General features: G+C 42.2%; 1 protein-coding gene across 5 annotated transcripts in view; it reads right to left on the bottom strand.

Annotated features, from left to right (window-relative positions):
* jade3 (jade family PHD finger 3) overlaps nucleotides 1–23563 on the bottom strand; it is a 58896-nt gene that overhangs the window by 8556 nt on the left and 26777 nt on the right. For 3 of the 5 annotated variants that reach the window (XM_059646787.1, XM_048533371.2, XM_048533372.2), the window contains 7 exons: nucleotides 22140–22182; nucleotides 21324–21383; nucleotides 20804–20886; nucleotides 17131–17288; nucleotides 12955–13145; nucleotides 8980–9191; nucleotides 6393–6560 (listed from right to left, as the gene is read on the bottom strand). In XM_059646787.1, coding sequence (XP_059502770.1) covers nucleotides 6393–6560; nucleotides 8980–9191; nucleotides 12955–13145; nucleotides 17131–17288; nucleotides 20804–20886; nucleotides 21324–21372 — 861 coding nt within the window. In that variant the 5' untranslated portion in view covers nucleotides 21373–21383; nucleotides 22140–22182. Of the gene's footprint in view, nucleotides 1–6392; nucleotides 6561–8979; nucleotides 9192–12954; nucleotides 13146–17130; nucleotides 17289–20803; nucleotides 20887–21323; nucleotides 21384–22113; nucleotides 22183–23563 lie in introns of all 5 variants that reach the window. The other 2 variants (XM_059646788.1, XM_048533373.2) reach the window with 1 other exon arrangement.

Raw genomic sequence — 23563 nt, 5'->3', positions numbered from 1 at the left:
GCAGCCTGTTCAATCTATTCCTCTCCACAATATTAGCAAATTAGATCATCAGTAAAATAAAATTCATGAAGTATCTCATCAGATCAAAACAGACAGCATTTAGAGGCATCAAGTCCCAAAATTACAGAATTTCCAAAGAAATAATGAGTGACTCTAGCCCAAGACAGCGAACTCAGTAGAAAAAAAATTGTTTGACCTGCAGTTAGACAGAGCTTTTTACTACCAGACAGTCAAAGCACTTTGCAGGCAACAAAATGCTTTCTGAAATGCAGTAACATTACTATGGATTTAAGTGGGGCATTTTGTCAAAACAAACGAAGGAACGTTAAGACAGATGCCGAGCAGTCTGCTCAAAGCCAATGAAGTAAACAGATTGAGGGGCCTTGGGTTCTTTTTTAAAAGTTGGAACAATAGAAGCAGTCTTAGTAGGGCCAAGCTCCCACACAACCAGGATTATTAGTTTAAGCCTTTAGCAGCAGTTGCTGGCTCTCGAACCTGGATGCAGAAGCAATTATTCCTCTGTTACAACTAAAGCCTGAGAATCTCTTCCTGCTGCTTGAATTTCATGAGACAATCTACTTTACAGGATTTGTCTTTGCCAAGGGGGTGTTCATAGGATATTATTAAATTGGAACAGTTAATTAGCAGTTAATAACTAGATTATTTTGTTAAGCATTTCAACAGAGTACAGTTAAGCTAATTCTTTTGTTTTATTTTGTCAGTCATTCTGTACTACCGTTAAAATAAAAAAAAGCGTTTTGCTTGACGTCAAATAGTTTGACCAATTAAGTTGCACCTGGAACACCTTACACTTAATTTTAAAGTAAGAAAAAAAAGTTAGGGTCTGGACCCCGTCATCTTAATATATTGTCATGGAAGGTCCATAACAGTAATCATTGTTGTAACATCAGAAGTGTCACAGAGCCAATTTGCACATAGCAAACTTCTGCAAGCAGCTACATAATAAATGTTTTTTAAGATGTGATTAGGACATATATTTTGGGTGAGACATCACGAACAACATGTCCTTTATTCTTCCAGACTAGTTATTTGAATTCCCTCCTGGTCAGCACACCACTGCGTGTTTTCAGCTTAGTCAAAATTCTTCTGGGCTACAACCCAACACGCCTACAACTATTATGAAAGGCCTTTATATGGAAAGGGAATTCAACATAAAAATAGGAAGGTCTTAATAAACTATACAATGCACTGCACCATGCCTTAAATACCATGAACAGTTTTGATTTGAGGGAAGATAAAGTGACATTGGAGGCAATCCAGAGAAGGTTCACTAGGACGGTCCTGGACATGAAGGGTTTTTTAAAAATGAAAAGTTAAGTACTTTGGGTCTATACTCGTTTGAGGTTTAGAAGAATGAGAGGTAATCTCATTAAAACATGCAAGGTATGCAGGGGGTGGGGGGGGGGGTGCTGAAAGATTGTTTCCCCTTGTCGTGAAGTGTAGGGTCAGAGGGCATAAATTTCAGAGTGAGGAGTTGCCCATTTAAGATAGTGGTGTTGGAGGCATTACTTCTCCCAGACAGGGTGCTAAATCTGTGAGATTGTTAAAAAAATTCATGGGATGAGGGTATTGCTGGCTAGGCCAGTATTTACTGCCCATCTCAAGTTTTGCTCATTCATTACTGCAGAGAGTTAGTGGGGCTGGGTTATTAAGAGTACAGTTGGTTCTGATATAACATGATAGTTCCATTCTCATGCGATTTCACGTTCTAAGAAAATGGGGCCAGAAACACATTACAGCCAATACAGGTTACGGAAAGGTCACACTCTACAAATAATAGTCTGGGGAGTTTCCTCCGGGTGCTCAGGTTTCTTCCCACAGTCCAAAGATGTGCAGGCTAGGTGGATTGGCCATGCTAAATTGCCCACTGCACAGTGATGTGTAGATTAGGTGGGTTATGAGTGGGATGTTCTGAGGGGCAGTATGGATTTGTTGCGCTGAAGGGCCTGTTTGTTTCCACACTGTAGGGATTCTATGATCTATGATCTATGACCTTCTCTAAATTACTTTAAAGCTGATTCACATTGAAGAAACACACATTATACGAGAACAGACTGTATTCAAAACAGAGATAGCCACATTAAAATTATGTTCGGAAGTCAAAGGACAAATGAAAAATGCAAGAAAATGGAATTCCAAGATTATCAAATCTGCCACGATCTCATTAAATGACCCAGCAGAGTCAATGGGCCACGCAGCCTGCATCTTAGAACATACAACAGTACAGCACAGAACAGGCCCTTCAGCCCGCGATGTTGTGCCGACCATTGATCCTCATGTATGCACCCTCAAATTTCTCTGCGACCACATGCATGTCCAGCAGTCTCTTATATGTCCCCAATGACCTTGCTTCCACAACTACTGCTGGCAACGCATTCCATGCTCTCAACTGTGTAAAGAACCCACCTCTGACATCCCCTCTATACTTTCCTCCAACCAGCTTAAAACTATGACCCCTCGTGTTAGCCTTTTCTGCCCTGGGAAATAGTCTCTGGCTATCAACTCTATCTATGCCTCTCATTATCTTGTATACCTCAATTAGGTCCCCTCTCCTCCTCCTTTTCGCCAATGAAAATAGTCTGAGCTCAGTCAACCTCTCTTCATAAGATAAGCCCTCCAGTCCAGGCAGTATCCTGGTAAACCTCCTCCTCTTGGAATACTGGACGCAGTATTCCAAGGGCGGTCTAACCAAAGTTTTATACAGCTGCAACAAGATCTCACAATTCTTAAACTCAATCTCCCTGTTAAGAAAGCATATGGTGTTTTGGCTTTCATTAACAACGCTGTCCACTTGGGTGGCCATTTTAAGGGATCTATGTATCTGCACACCAAGATCCCTCTGTTCCTCCACACTGCCGAGAATCCTATACTTAATCCTGTACTCAGGTTTCAAATTCGACCTTCCAAAATGCATCACCTCGCATTTATCCAGGTTGAACTCCATCTGCCACCTCTCAGCCCATCTCTGCATCCTGTCAATGTCCCACTGCAGTCTACAACAGCCCTCTATACTGTCAACGACACCCCCGACCTTCGTGTCGTCTGCAAACTTGCTGACCCATCCTTCAATCCCCTCATCCAAGCCCAACTTACAAACAGTAGAGGCCCAAGGACAGAGCCCTGTGGAACACCACTCACCACTGACTTCCAGGCAGAATATTTTCCTTCTACTACCACTTGCTGTCTTCTGTTGACCAGCCAATTCTGTATCCAGACAGCAACGTTCCCCTGTATCCCATTCCTCCTGACCTTCTGAATGAGCCTACCATGGGGAGCGTTATCAAATGCCTTGCTGAAGTCCACATACACCACATCCACAGCTTGACCCTCATCAACTTTTCTAATCACATCCTCAAAGAACTCGATAAGGTTTGTGAGGCATGACCTGCCGCTCACAAAGCTGTGCTAACTGCATTTAATCTAGTCATGCTCTTCCAGATGGTCATAAATCCTATCCCTCAGAATCCTTTCTAACACCTTGCAGACGACAGACGTGAGACTTACTGGTCTGTAATTGCCGGGGATTTCCCTATTTCCTTTCTTGGAGAGGAATTACATTTGCCTCTCTCCAGTCCTCAGGTACGACTCCAGTGGAGAGCGAGGATGCAAAGATCTTCGCAAGTGGCAAAGCAATTGCATTTCTCATTTCTCATTTCCCATTTCCCAAAGCAGCCGAGGACAAATATGGTCCGGGCCTGGCGACTTGTCAATCTTAATGTTCGACAAAATTTTCAGCACATCAGCTTCCTCTATCTCTATCCATTCCAGTATGCGCACCTGCACTTCAAAGGTTTCATTCACTAAAAAGTTCATTTCTTTCATAAAGACAGAAGCAAAAAACTCATTTTGGGCTTCCCTTACCTCCTCAGACTCCACACACAAGTTCCCTATGCTATACCTGATCGGCCCTACTCTTTCTTTGACCATTCTCTTATTCCTCACATAAGTGTAAAATGCCTTTGTGTTCTCCCTAATCTGTTCTGCCAAGCCGTTCTCGTGCCCCCTCCTGGCTCTCCTCGGACCATTTTTGAGCTCCTTCCTTACCTGCCTGTAATCCTCTAGAGCTGAGCTTGACCCTATCTTCCTCCACCTTATGTAAGCTACCTTCTTCCTTTTGACGAGAAGCTCCACCGCTCTCGTCATCCAAGGTTCCTTTATCTACCCTTTCTTTCTTGTCTCAGAGGGACATATTTATTCATCACTCGCAACAACTGTTCCTTAAACAAACAGTCTCCACATGGCTATAGTGCCTTTACCATGGAACAATTGCTCCCAGTCCATGCTTCCTAATTCATGTCTAATCGCATCATAGTTTCCTCTTCCCCAATTAAATATCCTCCATCTTTGCCTAATCCTCTCCTTCTCCATAGCTACGTAGAATGTGAGGCAGTTATGGTCACTATCACCAAAATGCTCTCCCACCAGAAGATCTGATACCTGCCCCGGCTTGTTTCCGAGCACCAAGTCTAGAATGGCCTCTCCCCTCCTCGGCCTGTCAACGTACTGAGTTAGGAAACCCTCCTGGACACACCTTACAAAAACAGCTCCATTCAAATCTTCTGCTCGAAGGAGGTTCCAATCAATATTGGGAAAGTTAAAGTCACCCATTACAACAACCCTACTACATCCGCACTTTTCCAAAATCTGCCGACCTATGCTTTCGTCAATCTCCCAGCTGCTATTGGGGGGGCCTGTAGTAAACCCCTAACGAGGTGACTACTCCCTTGCTGTTCCTACTTTCCACCCACACTGACTCGGTAGGCAGATCTTCCTCGACAACAGAACCTTCTGTTGCTGTGATACCCTCTCTGATTAGTAGTGCTACACCCCCTCCTCTTTTCCCCCCCTCCCTATTCTTTTTAAATGCTCTAAACCCTGGAACATCCAGCAACCATTCCTGCCCCTGAGAAACCCATGTCTCTGTTATGGCCACAACATCATAGCACCAGGTACTGATCCTTGCTCTAAGTTCATCACTTTTATTCCTGATACTCCTTGCGTTAAAGCAAACACACTTTAACTGATCCCTTGGTTCCTTCCCAGGAAAATCTTTCCCACTGGCTGGTCTACCTCTTGCTATTGCCTCACCTGCATCAACTCTCGCCTCCGGTATACAGCTCAGGTTCCCACCCCCCTGCCATACTAGTTTAAACCCTCTCCAACTACTCGAGCAAACCTTCCACCCAGGACATTGGTGCCCTTCCAGTTCAGATGCAACCCGTCCTTCTTGTACAGGTCCCACCTTCCCCAGAAGGCATCCCAATTGTCTACATATTTGAAGCCCTCCCTCCTACACCAGCTGCGCAGCCACGTGTTAAGCTGCGCCCGCTCCCTGTTCCTCGCCTCGCTATCTCGTGGCACTGGTAGTAAACTAGAGAACACTACTCTGTTCGTCCTGCTTTGCAGCTTCCATCGTAACTCCCTGAAATCACTTTTTATATCCTCAATCTTTTTTCTGGCTATATCATTAGTGCCAATATGTAACACGATTTCTGGCTGTTCGCCCTCCCCTTTTAGAACCTTATACACCCGATCGGAGACGTCCCGGACCCTGGCACCAGGGAGGCAACATACCTTCCGGGGATCCCGATCCTGACCACAAAATCTCCTGTCGATTCCCCTAACTATCGAGTCCCCTACCACGAGTACTTTTCTATTCTGCCCCCTTCCCTTCTTTGTCACAGTGTCAGGCTCAGTGCCAGAGAACTGACTACTATGGCTTTCCTCTGGTAGGTCATCCCCCCACAGCAGTATCCAAAACGGTATACTTATTGCTGAGGGGAATGCCCACAGGGGATCTCTGCACTGTCTGTCTGTCCCCTTTCCTCCCCCTAACTGTACCCCATCTATCCTTGTCCTGAGCCTTAGGAGTGACCAACTTATGATCTTGTAACTCCCCAGATTCTTTCTCAAAGTGCATGCGATCTTTTACAAACACAGACAGCTGGTGCCTTGGTGAAACATCTCATCTGAAAATATTGGTGCAGCCTTGAATTTTGAGCACGTGTCCCAGAATAGAATTTGAATCACGAACATGTTAAAACTCAAGCGTCAAACAGGCTACTCATGCCAGTGCAACTTCCTAATTGAAGGTGGAGACATAGTTCTTACATTAAAAATGAAGAAAGTTATTTCTCATCTCAGGACAAAATTAGTTGAATCGGATCCCAAACTAACTAACATGCTGAATTTTTAAAAAACATAAAATAGGGCTTTATTTTCACACAAAGTCTATTTAATTGAAAAAGAATTTTTAAATAATACATTTTAGCCTAACCTAAATTCAGATGCGCAAGCAATAGATAAAACGGAGGAATCAAGGACATGGATTGATGGGGGAAAAAAAACAAATCCATAAATGCACTGTTTACCTCAGGTATCCACAAGGCACAGCTTACATGTGCCCAGTTGGTCCCAGCACGTGTAGCTTTCATTGCTCCACCTTGCTTTGGACATAGAAGACACTGAGGATAAATTCCAAGCACACAAGTGCGACACAACCAGCTACCTTCAGGTACTTTCAAAATCCCGTAACATGCCTGAATGCGAAAGAAAATTGATCAATATATTTTCTTCAAATAAAATTCAATGAACAAGTAAGCAGTAATGTTTATATTTGGGACTCAAGCTAGAACCACATCAATAATAGATTTAATATATAATGTAATATACAAAATTGTTTTCAGAAGAGTTATAGGCTGATCTAAAAGTTAAAGTTCAAATCAGACTGAGGCCAATTTTGATGATATTAGGCAAAAACTTTCAAAAGTTGATTGGGAAAGGCTTTTTCAGGTGAAGGAATAGTTGGGAAGTGGGAGGTTTTTAAGAATGAGATAATGGGTTTAGAGATAGTATATTTCTGTTGGTGTGAAGAGCAAGGCTGGTAGGTATAGGAAATAAAGGATGACATGAAATTAGGGGCCTGGTCAAGAAAAAGGAGACAAATGTCAAATTTAGGCAACTGGCATTGAACAAGTGCCCAGGTGAGTAAAGGGCAGTAGAAGTATACTGGAGGGAAATCATGTGGGCAAAAAAACAGGACACGAGATATCTTGACCAAATAGGGTTAAGAAGAATCCAGAGAGATTCTACGAATATATTAAAAATGACAAAAAGAGTAGCTAGGGAGAGATTAGGGTCCCTTAAAAGGCCAGCATAGTCATCTGCGTGTGGAACCACATGTGGGTGAGATATCAAACTAGTAATTCAGCCACTTTTAGACAAGTGTGTTCACTTTTCGTCTCCCTGCTGTAGGTTAGTTGTTAATCTTGAAAGGGTGCAGAAAAGATTTACAAAGATGTTGCTGAGATTAGGGGATTTGATGTGTGGAGAGAGGCTGAATAGGCTGAGTTGTTTTCTCCCCCTCTGGAGCATTAGAGGCTGAAGGCTGACTATATAGAGATTTATAGAATCATGAGGGGCATGGATAGCATGAAGCTTCACTGTCTTCTTCCTAGGGTAGGGATGTCCAAAACCAAAGGCTTTAAGATGAGAGGGAAAAAGGAAGGGACCCAAGAGGTAACTTTTCCAAACAGAGGGCTGTGCATGTATGGATCAAGCTGCCAGAGAAAGTGGAGGAGGCTGGTACAACTCCAACACGTAAAAAGCATCTGGGTTGGTATATAAATAGGAGGGGTTTAAGAGGGAAATTAGCCAAATGGACTAGATCAGTTTAGGATATCTGGTCAGTGTGGACAAATTGTACACAAGGATATGTTTGAGCTGTGTAACTCCATACTTCAAAAAATGCACCAATGGAAACACCACTACATTCCCCTTTAAGATGTACAGCATGAATGGGAGATTTATCCCAATTTCTTCATTGTTACTGGATCAAAATCTTGGCAGCTGCTTCTTAATTGCTCTGTGGGTACCCCTACACCCAAGCACTGCAATAGTTCAAGGTGGCATCCCACTACTGTCTTCTCTGGGCAACGAGGTATGTGCAACATATGCTGGCTTAGCCAGCAACACTCAAATGCCATAAACAAATTGAAACCAGCACTTTGAAGAGCAAATACAATTAGACTTGCTACCAAATTTCCCATGAATGAGTGAAAACACACCTGTGTATGGTTTCTTCTCATGGGACCACGATGAGCAAACATGCCAAACAGGTGAACCCCAAATAAAAGATCACTAAATAATTCTAACCTGCAATGGCACCAATTAGCCACAATTTTAATAGTTTTTATTCACATGTTCAAATGCTCCTATGACTTCCTTTTTCCACCAGCCCTACATAATTCCACAATTCTATGCACCTCCAAATTCTGCTTCTTACATATCCTATTTTCTATTGTTTCATCATCCAGCAAAAGGACAGAACTATTACCTCAGTTGAAAAAAGAAATCACTTTACCACTTAGGAAAAAAAAAGATAAGCATTAAAATTTCAGTAAACGCCTTTGGGATGCTGTAACACAGCAACTTACACGGTCAGACCTTTCACTAGCGTTTAAGCTCAGTCGAACGTTGGTAATTCTATACCACTTAAAACTGCCTCAGGTAACTAATGAATAATTTATAAGTTGACCTTTTCAACAATGCTTACAACCCAATAATTAAAATTATAGAAAAAAAAAGGGTTTATAAATCCACTTCTTGGATTCCAAATAAAAAGCCTTAACTTGAAAACAATTATATGTAATTTAGCTATTGAAAGTGAACCAGCTTCCCCGTATTCCACATGAAAACAATCTCTAACTCCCATGAACCACTTAACTAATGCCACTTAGCTAACAGTGTTCACAACAAATCAGGAATCCATTGACCAAATAGAACCTATGCAAGTGAGAAATCTTAGATGTGTTTCACTGTAACATATACATTGCAAAGTCCTAAACAATGCAGATGGTAACAACTTGGTAATTCAGCAATAAAGATAACCAAAATGCAAAATATTATAAATATTGAGTTATTTATATATTTTTCTATGTAATTAACATTTTAACTCACTTGATGGACACAGATATTACACCTATCACAGAAGACCATCTCATTGCCTTCTTCACTATCAGGGGAGCGACATACATCACAGATAACATCTTCATCATACTCAATTCCTAGCCCTTCCTCAGTTTCTATGGCATGGTTCATGTTTTCATAGCAGTGACGCTCCAGTGCTTCTATAGTTTTCTCCATAGTACATTCATGGATCAAACCACATCCTAAATGAAGGCAATTTAAAAGAAAACATTGATTTTAATGTCATTTAAATCTTTGTGTACCATTCATCAAGCAACAGGAAGCCACTAAGATATTACTCCAATTAAAGTTTTAAAATTTTTTGAAGCCCTACAATCCCATATAGCATAAATTAAAAACTGTCATTATTCTAAATGCCAAAATAGCCAGAGCACATCGTAGAAGGGGCTGGTGGTATCAGCTAATCATGACTGGCTTCAGAATTAGTCTGTAAATGTGTGGTTAATGTCAACGCATCCATGTGCAGTGACATCAGTGCTAGTGCACACACAGAGACCATTTCATCTTCATTTAATAGTTGTTAGTTTGTGAAAATGAAGTTTGTAAATAATCAAATTAATTTACACACTCATGCTTGACATATTAACAAAATGTCTTGGAACAGTACTGCTCAGTTAGTGGTCAATGATGTTGCAGTGCAACCGTTTGTGCGAATATGGTCCCTGCTCCAGCTGCTAGTGGTATCACAAAAACTCAGCCAGCTGGAACAAAAAAAGGTTGCTGCTAAGGATTGGAGTCTCCTGCTTGAGTGGTGGCAGGTCAGGCATTGGTGTGCCTCTGCACCTGGATAGCAACTTTCCACCTTCAGACCATACAGCAATACCTTTATATTAAGCCTCCTCCAACATGGTGCACCCTGTAGACACTTTTCTTCTGTCAGGCATGCTGCCTCAATAACACATGCAGTGGGTCCTGCCCTCCGATCATCTGGGAATTTCCTGCCTTTTACCTGGGCCTAAATCACAGGCTGGAATACAGTTGGCTCACTACGAGCACTGTCTACAGGAGTTACAGCTGTCGTAGGGGAGCTGCTGGTCAGGAGCTGATTCGCATGGTTTCTGCTGGTTTACAAAGGGGAGGGCTTGGGATGCTGGACTGACCAGAGCAGTGGATGCATTAGATGGTGCCAGCAAAGCTGGCCAAGAGGGCAGTCAAAATCCGATTCACAAAACAAAGCATGCAGAGTCCAATGGATGATGAGGTACTCTGCCCCTTACACCTCACGTGAAATCGAGGTGGCTCAGGCATGAGGTAGGATTTTACATGAACTGTCCTGTGTCCGTCCCAAATTGGACATTGGCCCTGCAAAGCAGATCCTCCCCAGGACATGGCACCCGACAACGTGAGCCACATCAGGGAAATCCTCTCTCGACTCGTTTGAGTAGCACAGACAAATTTCCTGTACAGGCTACTCTTGCACACACAATACTTTTACCTGCTGTTCAGATATGACTTGATGTGATGTTCTGTCCTTGGTAGCAGAGACCCCCATTGGAGGGTCCCATACAAAGGGTCCCACCCCTTTTCCATTGAAGATCTGGAATGGAAGTGCTGCATGCAACAATCCCATGCAATCACAGAATGAATAAATTAACAGGGCACATTTGCGGGACCTGGAAGAAACTGTTTTTCATACAGAAAGCTTCCATTTGCTGCCCCTTTTTAGTGTTTTAAAGGGGCTGTCCCTTTAATTCTGGTTGATTTCAGCTGCAGGCTCCTGACCTACAACACCCAGTGCAGAGAGGGAGCAGACATGTTTGAGGGTCTTCTCACAGATCTGCTCATAGGCGTGATCATTAACAGCTTCAGGACCGGGATGCAGAGAGTTGCTCATTCCACACTGTCTGCCCCTCTTGCAGTTACATCTGCACTCTGGTGTCCCAAAAGAGGGAGCGTGCAGTGCGCGCCAGCACATTAACGGCCTTTCAGAGACCAGTGGGCATTGCAGGGACTAGGATGCATCATTAGTCCGGACATTTTATTTTAGCAAGTTTGTGCTGTTAAATAAGGTTCTGTTCAAATGTTAATTTGTGTTTTATAGTACTATAAATTTACAGTACCCCAGGAGGTGTTCCATTATTATATTTGATTTTCTGTTTAAAAAAGTTTAAGGAAATTTTATATAATACCTTTAATGTCTCAAAGTGCTCGACAGCAGTATTATAAAACAACTCTTTAACTGAGCTTTCAGTGTCAAGTTATAGCATTTTACAATAGGTGAACAATGAGAGTGAGCAAGCGCGTGCGACAAAGATTTCAAAGCTTAGACTCTAGGCAATTATGGTTTAACAGAAGACAGAATTAAAAGGAGTATACCCGTCTTGGAGGCTTATGGGGCTGGAGGCAGAGAGAGGACAAATTCTTCAATGGATTTTGAAATAAGGAAGAAATTTTTTAAAAATCAAAAGCATTGCTTGATAGAGAGCCAAAGTCAAAGTCAAAGTCAAAGTCAAAGTCAAAGTCAAAGTCAGTCAGTAAACACGAGTCATGAGGAAGAAAGAAAGGACTGGCTGCAAGTTAAGACTTGGACAGCAGAGCGCAGGATGACATTAAAAGAATGGATTGTGTGGGGAAACTAAGCAGGAGTTGAAATAATCAAGTCTGGAAGTAATGAAGGGATGAGCCAAGTCAGAGACAAAAAAGAAATCTGCTAATGTTATGGTGGTGGAAATAGGCATGCTTAGTTTTAGCACAGTGTATGCAAATAGTGAGCAAGCCTGTTCGATTTAAAAAAGTTAGTAATTCGATATTGTAGTTTGCAGTAACCCATTGATCAGTAAAATAATTCCACAAAAGCAAAATGAGCATGACAGTACTAGCAATATTTGCAGCAGAAAATTACAACTCTAACTTTTAATTTGGCTCTGTGAGCCAACACAAAGTTCATAATTTAATCCAGGAAAAACAAAATACCCATTCTTCCAACAAGTTCCTCCACCTAATGTTACCATCTAATTTTCCAATCCAAAATACCACAAATTAAAATTAGTAGAAAGTCATTACATGTCTCAAAAAAATACCATTAACAAGCGAGTTGAGAGAAGATTTGTAGCTCAGGTTGTGTTTCCGGACGTGAGTTTGCTCGCTGAGGTGGAAGGTTAGTTTTCAGACGTTTCATCACCATTCTAGGCAACATCATCATTGAGCCTCCGGTGAAGTGCTGGTATTATGTCCCGCTTTCTATTTATGTTTCCTTGGGTTGGTGTCATTTCCTGCATTGGTGATGTCATTTCCTGTTCTTTTTCTCGGAGGATGGTAGATTGGCTCCAAGTCAATCTACCATCCTCTGAGAAAAAGAACAGGAAATGACATCACCAACCGAAGGAAACCTAAATAGATAAATAGTAAGCAGGACATAACACCGGCGCTTCACCGGAGGCTCACTTATGATGTTACCTAGAATGGTGACGAAATGTCTGAAAACTAACCTTCCAGTTCAGCGAGCAAACTCACATCCAGATACCGTTAACAACACTATTTAAATAATTTGTACTCTAATCTTTACCATGGACAGTAGGCTTTTATGATAAATGACACTCAATGATAAATACAAAGTTTAGAAACTAAGATGCAAGACATTTTCTCTTTTATATAAAAAAAATCCACAATAGCCTGTAATTTGGAACAAATAAATATCCTGAGTTGTCAAACACTTCAGTTCAGAGTGGATTTGCCAGAAATCTTCCATAGATTCCCTACATTGCAGAACAGACCATTTGGCCTATCAGATCTGCACCAACTCTGCAAAGTACATCCCAACTAGACACAGCACTACACCCTAGCCCCACATTTACCATGGTTAACCCACCTAGCCTGCACATACCAGGACACAATGGACAAGTTAGCATGGCCAGTCCACCTAATCTGCACACCTGTGTGGCGTGGGCAGAAACACAGACACGGGGGTAAACAAATACACACATTACTGAACAAACCCGGGCTCACCCATTTCTTTCAGTTCTTCATTCGCAGCATGTAACCAATAAATGTCCACGTCATCCAAGTCATAACGGCACACAGTGTCTGCCAGTTCCAGGATGTTGAAGTATCCAGGGTCTGAGGGTTCAGTGATGGAGCAGCGGATATATTTCCGTGGTTTAGTGAACAAAGTCTCTTTAACCTTGTCCACAATGACCCTAAAAATAGCCAAAAGAATGAATGTTTAAACTTCACAGAAAGCAAAGACAAAAAGCTCAAGTGTAACCGAATTCCTCTAACCAAGAACTAGGAGCAGTTTTCCCTTTCGATACCATGAATTAAAAAAAATTTAATATAGCACTCAGTTAAAATTCAGGTGCAAGCTCCTAATTAAACATAGGCCAGGAATTTAACCTCCAATGGATTTGTCCCACCAGAATATTTACACTATTTCAGTTCACTCTGAGATGTAACCATTCCAATACAAAACCTGGCACGAACAAATTGCACATATGGTTACTTGATATCAAACTTACATTTAGGGAGTTTTCAAATACACTTTCATGAAAACAAATTTTTGAATCAGTTTTCCTTTTGCTAGAGGAAAGCAGTATTAGCCAAAATTTGTTACAGAAGGGATATTTATGGCAACAGAGATGGAACGATGGGATTTATGTAGAAGTGGAAAAGCAGAGGATTGCATTCCAAATAAGAATTTTAATTTGTATCTTCCCTCTTCAGAAGCACATTCCCCAAGATAGTCTGAAGAGTATAGAAATCTATTTGAACCTTTATACTGGAACACTGTCAAACTAAAATAATTACAAATGCATCAGAAGAACACAACAGACAGACAGCACGTACAAATCCAGATGCTGAATGTGACGGTCTCTGGAGGATATTAACAAGTGCAAAGTACTGGAAATTATGATAGCCATGGTTAGAGGGACTCAAAGAAAAAAAGAAAGCTGTTAAAAACACAAGAACAACTGCAGTTCTGAACGCTCTTGGGAGATTACTGAAAGGAAACTCTCTCTCCCTCTCAAGGAGGCTGACACCCCAGCTTCCATGGAAACAGCTCTATATGAAAAGCACAAAAGGGGGCTGAAAGACTTCAAGATAACAACATTTGCTACTGTTGACTAAGTCCACGATACAAGGAAACCTACTTTGGCCTTGGGTTAAAGCCTTACAAAGTACTGTAGACAGCATATTGATTTAGCTTCCTTCGTATGGATCATGCAGAATGCGTGAATCGGCAGTACAGGAGGAAAATGTGATACTTTTTCACCCAACACAACTTCGAATAAACAGTTTGAAAAGTTAAGATTTGGCAGTGCTAAGCGGTATGTGCACCCCATGGCACAAGGTATTGTGGATAAACCATGCACCTTGACAAACATCCCTGCAAAGAGTGTCATCAGTGCAGAAACTGGAGTTCCAAGTTTCAGAACTCACATCCACAAAGCAGAGGACTACTTGAATAATGTTTAGAGACACTGCCACACCAGTGGTTAGGGGCACACCGTCAGAAAACTGCATGTCAGCCTAAGAGAACAGGGCTGAGTGCATGGGTATCCTGAAAAGACCTCAGTCACTAACTGGCTTTCAATTGATGATGCTAGTATAGGCAATGGCTTCTTGGAGACAAAGCCAAGGCTCAGCTGCACACAAGGACAGGAAGAACAATGAAGAAGAATAGCAACAGGGGAACAAGCAAGAGAGTCTTTGTAGCGATAGATGCTAGCCCTGGATTGCATGTTGCCTCCCCGGCACCAGGATCTAGCATGTCACTGAGCAGCTGCAGGGCTTTCTTTTGAAGGAGTGTGAATAATGAGAGATCACGTTCGACATTGGTATCAATGACAAACGAAAGGGATAGGAGGTGCTGAAAGCAAATTTTGGGCACCCAGGGAACAGATTAAATAGCAGGACCTGAGATCTGGAATCTCAGGATTAAATCACTGTTCCACATGCTAATAAGTACAGAGGGAGTGAGCAATTGAACACATGGTGGGAGCACTGTTGTGGTAAAGAGAGCATCAGGTTTAAAGCATTTCAGACTTATTCTGGGTATGTGGAACTGTACAAGCCAGACAAGTTGCACCATAGCAGGACTAGGTCTCACAGAGAGACTTGAACATGCTGTTGGGATGGGTTTAAACTAGATTGGCAGGGCGACAAGAACCAGAAAGGAAGCTCAAATTGAAGAGAAATCTGGGAACAGAAAACAGCAGCAAGCAAAATTAGAAGACAGAAGAGGAGAAGACAAGCATTAACTAGGATATTTTACAACTTCAGGTCATTCAGTAATTCCTCACCTGTATAATTTCTGTATTCATACCATTTTGCTTTAAACTAGGAATCATTATAATTACATTGGGTTTGAATTAGACCTACTGACTTAAAATTTAGAAAAAAAAAATCAGCCAAATACTGGCACACCACCTAGTATTTCCTTCCATCACCTTCCTCCTTTACTTTGGTTGTGGGTCAAGTGTTGAAAAGGATTATAAGAGATTATAAATCCTATCATCTAGAAAGGAATAATTTGATTCGGGATAGTCAGCATGGTTTTGTGAAGGGAAAGTCATGCCTCACAAACCTGATTGAGTTCTTTGAGAAGGTGACCAAACAAGTAGATGAGGGTAAAGCGGTTGAGGTGGTGTATATGAACTTCAGAAAAGCGTTTGATAAGGTTCCACACGGTAAGCTATTGCAAAAAATATGGAAGCATGGGACTGAGGGTGATTTAGCAGTTTAGATCAGAAATCAGCTAGCTGTAAGACGACAGACTGTGGTAGTTCATGGGAAGTGGTCATCCTGGAGTTCAGTTACGAGTGCTGTACTGCAGGGATCTGTTTTGGGGCCCACTGCTGTTTGTCATTTTCATAAATGACTTGGATGAGGGCGTAGAAGGAGGGGTTAGTAAATTTGCAGATAGCACTAAGGTCGGTGGAGCTGTGGATAGTGCGGAAGGATGTTGCAGGTTACACAGAGGGACATAGATAAGCTGCAGAGATGGGATGAGAGGTGGCAATTGGAGTTTAATGCAGACAAGTGTGAGGTGATGCACTTTGGTAGGAGTAACCGGAAGGCAAAGTACTGGGCTAATGGTAAGATTCTTAGCAGTGTGGATGAGCAGAGATCTCATTGTCCATGTGCGCAGATCTCTGCAAGGTGCCACCCAGGGTTGTTCAGAAGGCTTATGGTGTGGTAGCTTTTATTGGGAGAGGGATTGAGTTTCAGAGCCATGAGCTCATGTTGCAGCCGTACAAAACTCTGGTGCGGCCACACTTGGAGTATTGTGTACAGTTCTGGTCGCCGCATTACGGGAAGGATGTGGAAGCATCGGAAAGGCTGCAGAGGAGATTTACCAGAATGTTGCCTGGGGTGGAGGGAAGGTCTTATGGAGGAATGGCTGAGGGACTTGAGGCTGTCTTTGTTAGAGAGAAGGAGGTTGAGAGGTGACTTAATAGAGACATACAAGATGATCAGCGGATTAGATAGGGTGGAAAATGAGAGCCTTTTTCCCCTCGGATGGTGACGGCTAGCATGGGGGGCATAGCTTTAAATTGAGGGGTGATAGATATAGGACAGTTGTCCGAGGTAGGTTCTTTACTCAGAGTAGCAAGGGCATGGGATGCCCTGCCTGCAACAGTAGTAAACGCGAAAACTTTAAGGACATTTAAATGGTCGTTGGATAAACATATGGATGAGAACGGAACAGTGTAGGTTAGATGGGCTTCAGAATGGTTTCACAGGTTGATGCAACATCAAGGGCTGAAAGGCCTGTGCTGCACTGTAATGTTCTATGTTCTATCATAAAAGTAACGCCTTGAACAAGTAACAACTACTGCTATAGGTCTAAACTTCAAATGTTGTGGTTAATATTACAAAAACACATTTTCTTTTTGCACTTCAGATATTCATGTGCTACATATATTTCCTGACCAATAGCTGATATACACACCTATTGCTGAGCTGGTGCCTTGCAACAAGCAAACAAAAAAATACCCTAAAACTTGAGGGAATAAAATATAGAAACTAAAAAGGGAATTCAACACTGCAAAATGCCGATTCAACTTTAAGCATGAAATGGTTTGTAATTTTGATAGATTAGATTAGTTGCCAGACACGTTACAATTGAATGGAAAGAAGAACATATTCTTATTGGGCAAAGAAAAAAAAGCCAGCTGATACCTAACAGATGGATTTGGAATGGTTTCTGGACTAGCTGGAACCTGAACTCCTTTCTCCCATTCCTGCTTCCACTGATCAGCCAAGAGATAATATTCATCCTGGTTCACATGGTGGGAGTCTGGAATCTTCATGGCACTGATGAGGTCCTTCCTAAATACCTAGCCAAAGCAAAAATATATAATTGAAGCAAAAATATATAATTCAAACAAAAATTAAAACAGGTTGTCACAAAAATCGTTAGGGTTGTAATTTGCTGTACCATGTTTAATAATCTGGTTCAAAGTCATAGATTTTCACACAGACAAGAGAGAGAGCGGGACAAACAATCTAGTGATTAAATACAGCAGGATAAACCGAGGTTTATTGTAATAGATCACTCATGATCTCAGCCAGGAGAAGAACACAAGAATGAAAGGAAAGACAAATGTGCACGCTTGCCCTGAAAACAAAACCCAGAATAAATGGAAACCCTCTGCAAATACATTTTAAAGCTCAATGATTGAACTCAAATGCTCAGCTCAAAGTTTTCTGAATTAGAATGAAAAATAAGATGAGGCCCAATCAAGGATAGTAGTGGGAGGTTGTGTGGGGAGTCAGATGAGATAGGGGAAGCGCTAAATGAATATTTTTCAACAGTATTCACTCTAGCAAACAACAATGTTGTCAAGGAGAATACTGAGATACAGGCTACTAGATTAGGTGGGATTGAGGTTCACAAGGAAGAGGTATTACAAATCCTACAGAGGGTGAAGATAGATAAGTCCCCTGGGTCGGATGGGATTTATCCTAGGATCCTCTGGGAAGCCAGGGAGGAGACTGCCGAGTCTTTCGCATTGATCTTTAACTCGTCATTGTCTACAGGAACAGTGCCAGATGACTGGAGGATAGAAAATGTAGTTCCCCTGTTCAAGAAGGGGAGTAGAGACAACCCGGGTAATTATAGACCTGCGAGCCTTACCTCAGTTGTTGGTAAAGTGTTGGAAAAGGTTATAAGGGATAGGATTTATAATCACCTAGAAAAGAATAAATTGATTAGGGATAGTCAGCACGGTTTTGTGAAGGGAGATCGTGCCTCACAAACCTTAAGTTCTTTGAGAAGGTGACCAAACAGGTAGATAAGAGTAAACCGGTTGATGTGATGTATATGGATATCAGCAAGGCGTTCGATCAGGTTCCCCACAATAGGCTATTGTACAAAATGTGGAGGAATGGAATTGTGGGAGACATAGCAGTTTGGATCAGAAATTGGCTTGCTGAAAGAAGACAGAGGGTGATAGTTGATGGGAAATGTTCATCCTGGAGACCAGTTACTAGTGGTGTACCGCAAGGGTCGGTGTTGGGTCCACTGCTGTTTGTCATTTTTATAAATGACCTGGATGAGGGCGTAGAAGGATGAGTTAGTAAATTTGCAGATGACACAAAGGTCGGTGGAGTTGTGGATAGCGACAAAGGACGCTGTAGGTTGCAGAGAGACATAGATAAGCTGCAGAGATGGGCTGAGAGGTGGCAAATGGAGTTTAATGCCGACAAGTGTGAGGTGATGCACTTTGGTAGGAGTAACTGGAATGCAAAGTACAGGGCTAATGGTAAGATTCTTAATAGTGTAAATGAGCAGAGAGATCTCGGTGTCCATGTACACAGATCCTTGAAAGTTGTCACCCAGGTTGACAGGGCTGTTAAGAAGGCATACAGTGTTTTAGCTTTTATTAATAGAGGGATCGAGTTCCCGAACCAAGAGGTTATGCTGCAGCTGTACAAAACTCTGGTGCAGCCGCACTTGGAGTATTGTGTACAGTTCTGGTCACCACATTATAAGAAGGATGTGGAAGCTTTGGAAAGGGTGCAGAGGAGATTTACTAGGATGTTGCCTGGTATGGAGGGAAGGTCTTACGAGGAAAGGCTGAGGGACTCGAGGCTGTTTTCGTTAGAGAGAAGGTGGTTGAGAGGTGACTTAATTGAGACATATAAAATAATCAGAGGGTTAGGATAGGGTGGATGGGGAGGGCCTTTTTCCTAGGATGGTGACAGCGAGCACGAGGGGGCATAGCTTTAAATTGAGGGGTGAAAGATATAGGACAGGTGTCAGAGGTAGTTTATTGGGAATGGAACGCTTTGCCTGTAACGGTAGTTGATTCGCCAACTTTAGGTACATTTAAGTCGTCATTGGACAAGCATATGAACATACATGGAATAGTGTAGGTTAGATGGGCTTGAGATCGGTATGACGGGTCGGCACAACATCGAGGGCTGAAGCGTCTGTACTGTGCTGTAATGTTCTATGTTCTATGAGAGGAATTATGCTGACAACCAATTTAACGCAGTCAGCCTCAGTGTGGCACACCTGCAAGTTCTGAAAGCTACCTATTAATACACAGGACCATGTTCTTTCTAGACTGAAAGAACATGTACAGAAACTGTACATAGGCAATTTTCCATCATAACACCTCTGTCCAAGTCCACTTGCCAACCAAACTGCACTCCCCCCTAATCCCACGTAAATGTCGATTTACTCCTTGAATTTGTATTCTTGCACAATGTTCCAACGAGTGCAAGACACAGCTTGTCAAAAATTTTTCAGCAGTATTCTTTGTTCCCCCCAACGTGTTTAACATCAACTTTGCCAATATCAAAAATCCAGATGCAGAAGCCGGACAGAATTTCATTTACTGAAAATTTTGGCTTGTCCTAACTTAATCTTGTATTGAGAATGACAAGATAAAGTCAGTGTGACAAATACTAAGATCAGAATTAGAATCCAATATTGTTAACATGCACAACAACAAAAAAAGTTAAGGTTTAGGTGCAATTGAGCCCATTCTGCTCACAAAGTCATACTGTTGGCAAAGGGGAAGGCCAGAGATTCCCATTGGCTGCACTGCCATGGAATTAGAACACTGATACACAATTGAAATGTTATTTTCTCTATAACCTCGTATGTCCTTAGCTAGCAAAATCTGTCAAAAGAAAGCAAAATACTGCAGTTGCTGGAAATCTGAAATTAAATAACGTGCAGGAGAGACGGATCTGTGGAGAAAGATGTGAAGTCAATATACAGTCCAAGAGGTCTTATCTTTCACCAAATAATTCTCCAAATTACTACGCACTGTGCATGAGAAAATCCTTCATGGCTAAATTGTCTGGTTTTAATTTGAAAAATAACGTTCCCTCGTTTTGACTCCCATCAAGGAAAAGGTTATTCCTGCATCTCCACTTGGAAATCCTTTGATCATTTTTAAGCACTCATGAATTCAATTGAATTCAAGTCAAGTTTATGAAAAAGGTCACAATGCAGCCCACTATATCATGGTAACATTCTCGTGAAAGTGCTGACAAGTTCTAGTCCAAACAAGAATCATTAGAATCAGATGCTTATATTTACAGCAGTTTAATCTCTGGTTTTTGGCATTTTGAGAGATAGTAAAATATTTGGCAAGTTGTAGAAGACTTCCGTGACAGAATAATTATTTTAGGTTTACTGGAGTTGTTCTTGAAAAGCTAGTGTCCTAGGAATACAAGAATAGCACATGCAGTTACTTCTAAAGAGAAAGCCTACAAACTCAGGCTAGCGCACAGAATTAAAAAAAAAAATACGCAGTACTTTCCACGTGGGTAAAAAAACCAGACTTTAAAACCTAAATTTGAGTTGATGTCTTTTTGTTTGCAACGCACTAACCTCAGCAGGCTTCTTCTTCCCACGCGACAAGGCATGCCGGTCACTCGTGTACTTTGAATGAGAGGACAATGATGTTGAAGGGCCTGCGCAGGAAGGTACAGGAAAATAAAAGGTATCAAAGCAAGGTGATGACTCCAGAGATCAGACAATCCAATGTCTGAGTGAAACACATTACATAAACAATATTATAGCAGTTTCATGCAACTAATTACAACTGCATAAAAACGTCTAAGTGAACCTATGAATACAGTAATCTAAACATTCAGCACAGGAGCAACACTAACATATACATACCATCTGCAGGAAAAGTGCTGACAGGATGCTTTCCTCCCCTTCAAGTGCGTCACTAGAGGAGTCATTTGCAAGATGAATCAAAGTGAAAACCCTATCCCTCAACTCTCCCTATTCGGCCTTCAGCACAGCAAAAAACAGATTTAAACACCTAGATGGTCTTTGGCAAAAAACCCAACACAAGGATAAATATTTGGACAATAATGAAAATTGTTATCCTACTACTTACTCTCATTGTCTGAACTGTCACTGCTGCTCAAATGTCTGTTGCGTTTCATCCTGTCATGCCCTGAAGGAAAGGAAGAAGTTCAGCTTTTCAAGTACATGCATCCAATCAGTGTTAAATTAATCCCATAATTAGATCTTGAAACGTGCAAAGATATCAAAGTGTGGAGCTGGATGAATACTGCAGGCCAAGCAGCATCTTAGGAGCAGAAAAGCTGACATTTTGGGGCCAAGACCCTTCATCAGAAATGGGGGAGGGAGAGAACGTTCTGAAATAAGTGGTTGGGGGGGGGGGGGGGCGCAGGCGCAGGGGAGAGAAGAGGCGAACTGAAGATGGATAGTGGAGAAAATAGGTGGAGAGAAGAGTATGGGTGGGGAGGTAGGGAGGGGATAGGTCAGTCTGGGGAGGATGGACAGGTCAAGGGGGCAGGAGGTGGTTAGTAGGTGGGAAATGGAGTGTGGCTTGAGGTGGGAGGAAGAGATCCCCTCCCACTCCCTTGACCTGTCTGTCCTCCCCGGACTGACCTATTCCCTCCCTACCTGCCCACCCTTACTCTCCTCTCTACCTATCTTCTCCTCCATCCATCTTCAGTCCGCCTCCCCCTTTTTATTTCAGAACCCTCTCCCCATCCCCCTTTTCTGATGAAGGGTCGAGGCCCAAAACATCAGCTTTTGTGCGTCAAGATGGTGCTTGGCCTGCTGTCTTCATCCAGCTCCACAATTTGTTACCGCGGATTCTCTAGCATCTGCAGTTCCCATTATCTCTCGTCTTCAAATGTACAAATTTGACTTACCATAAATTTTAAGTATTTGTACATACCAATTCAATCAAATGCTGAATCCATCACCGATGCAAGTTAGCTCTACAAAAAAAAGAGAAAAACGTTCCACCAATTAAATGCAGTAACCATTTTACATCCTCAAGGTTTCAAGATTAACACATGTACTTCATGGATTGTTTCAACTCAGGTCAACATCGCCAAAATATTTTATACCACACAATATAGAGAGACAGTGCCTTAACTCATTTGATAGGCTACAGGAAAAAAATTTATCACCCAGCACTTATCACAATATCTCTGGTTCAACATCTAAGTCTGCACTTAGTTGACACTCAGCTGGACAAACAGTTGGGTGTAAAATAGACAATAGGTGCTCGAGGAGGCCATTCAGCCCGTCGAGCCAGCACCACCATTCGTTATGATCATGGCTGATCATCCACAATCAGTATCCTGTTCCTGCCTTATCCCCATAACCCTTGATTCCACTATCTTTAAGAGCTCTATCTCTTTCTTGAAAGCATCCAGACAGTTGGCCTCCACTGCTTCTGGGGCAGAGCATTCCATATATCCACCACTCTCTGGGTGAAGAGGTTTGTCCTCAACCCTGTTCTAAATGGCCTACCGCTTATTTTTAAAACTGTGTCCTCTGGTCTTGGACTCACCCATCAGCAGAAACATGCTTCCTGCCTCCACACAGTGTCCAATCCCTTAATAATCTTATTCTTCTCAATCCGTTCCCCTCTCATCCTTCTAAACTCAACAGTATACAAGCCCAGTCGCTCCAATTTTTCAACATATGATAGTCCCGCCATTCCGGGAATTGACCTCAAGAACCTACGCTGCACTCCCTCAATAGCAAGAATGTCCTTCCTCAAATTGGGAGACCAAAACTGCACACAGCACTCCAGGTGCAGTCTCACCAGGACCCGGTACAGCTGCAGAAGGACCTCTTTGCTCCTATACTCAATTCCACTTGTGATGAAGGCCAGCATGCCATTAGCTTTCTTCACTACCTGCTGTACCTGCATGCTTGCTTTCATTGACTGATGTACAAGAACACCTAGATCTCTTTGTGCTTCCCCTTTACCTAAAAAGACTCCATTGAGATAGTAATCTGCCTTCCTCTTCTTGCCAAAGTGTATAACCACACATTTATCCACATTAAATTGCATCTGCCATGCATCCGTCCACTCACCTAGCCTGTCCAAGTCACCCTGTATTCTACTAACATCCTCCTCACATTTCACACTGCCACCCAACTTTGTGTCATCAGCAAATTCGCTAATATTACTTCTAATGCCTTCGTCTATGTCATTAATATAAATCGTAAACAGCTGCGGTCCCAGCACCGAACATTGTGGTACCCCACTGGTCATGGCTGGCCATTCCGAAAGGGACCCGTTTATCACTGCTCTTTGCTTCCTGTCAGCAGCCAATTTTCAATCCAACTCACTATTTTGCC

This window comes from Stegostoma tigrinum, chromosome 6 (assembly GCF_030684315.1).
Source record: "Stegostoma tigrinum isolate sSteTig4 chromosome 6, sSteTig4.hap1, whole genome shotgun sequence".
In the NCBI taxonomy this organism is placed as follows: domain Eukaryota; kingdom Metazoa; phylum Chordata; class Chondrichthyes; order Orectolobiformes; family Stegostomatidae; genus Stegostoma; species Stegostoma tigrinum.
This window is presented reverse-complemented; position numbering and strand designations above follow the sequence as displayed.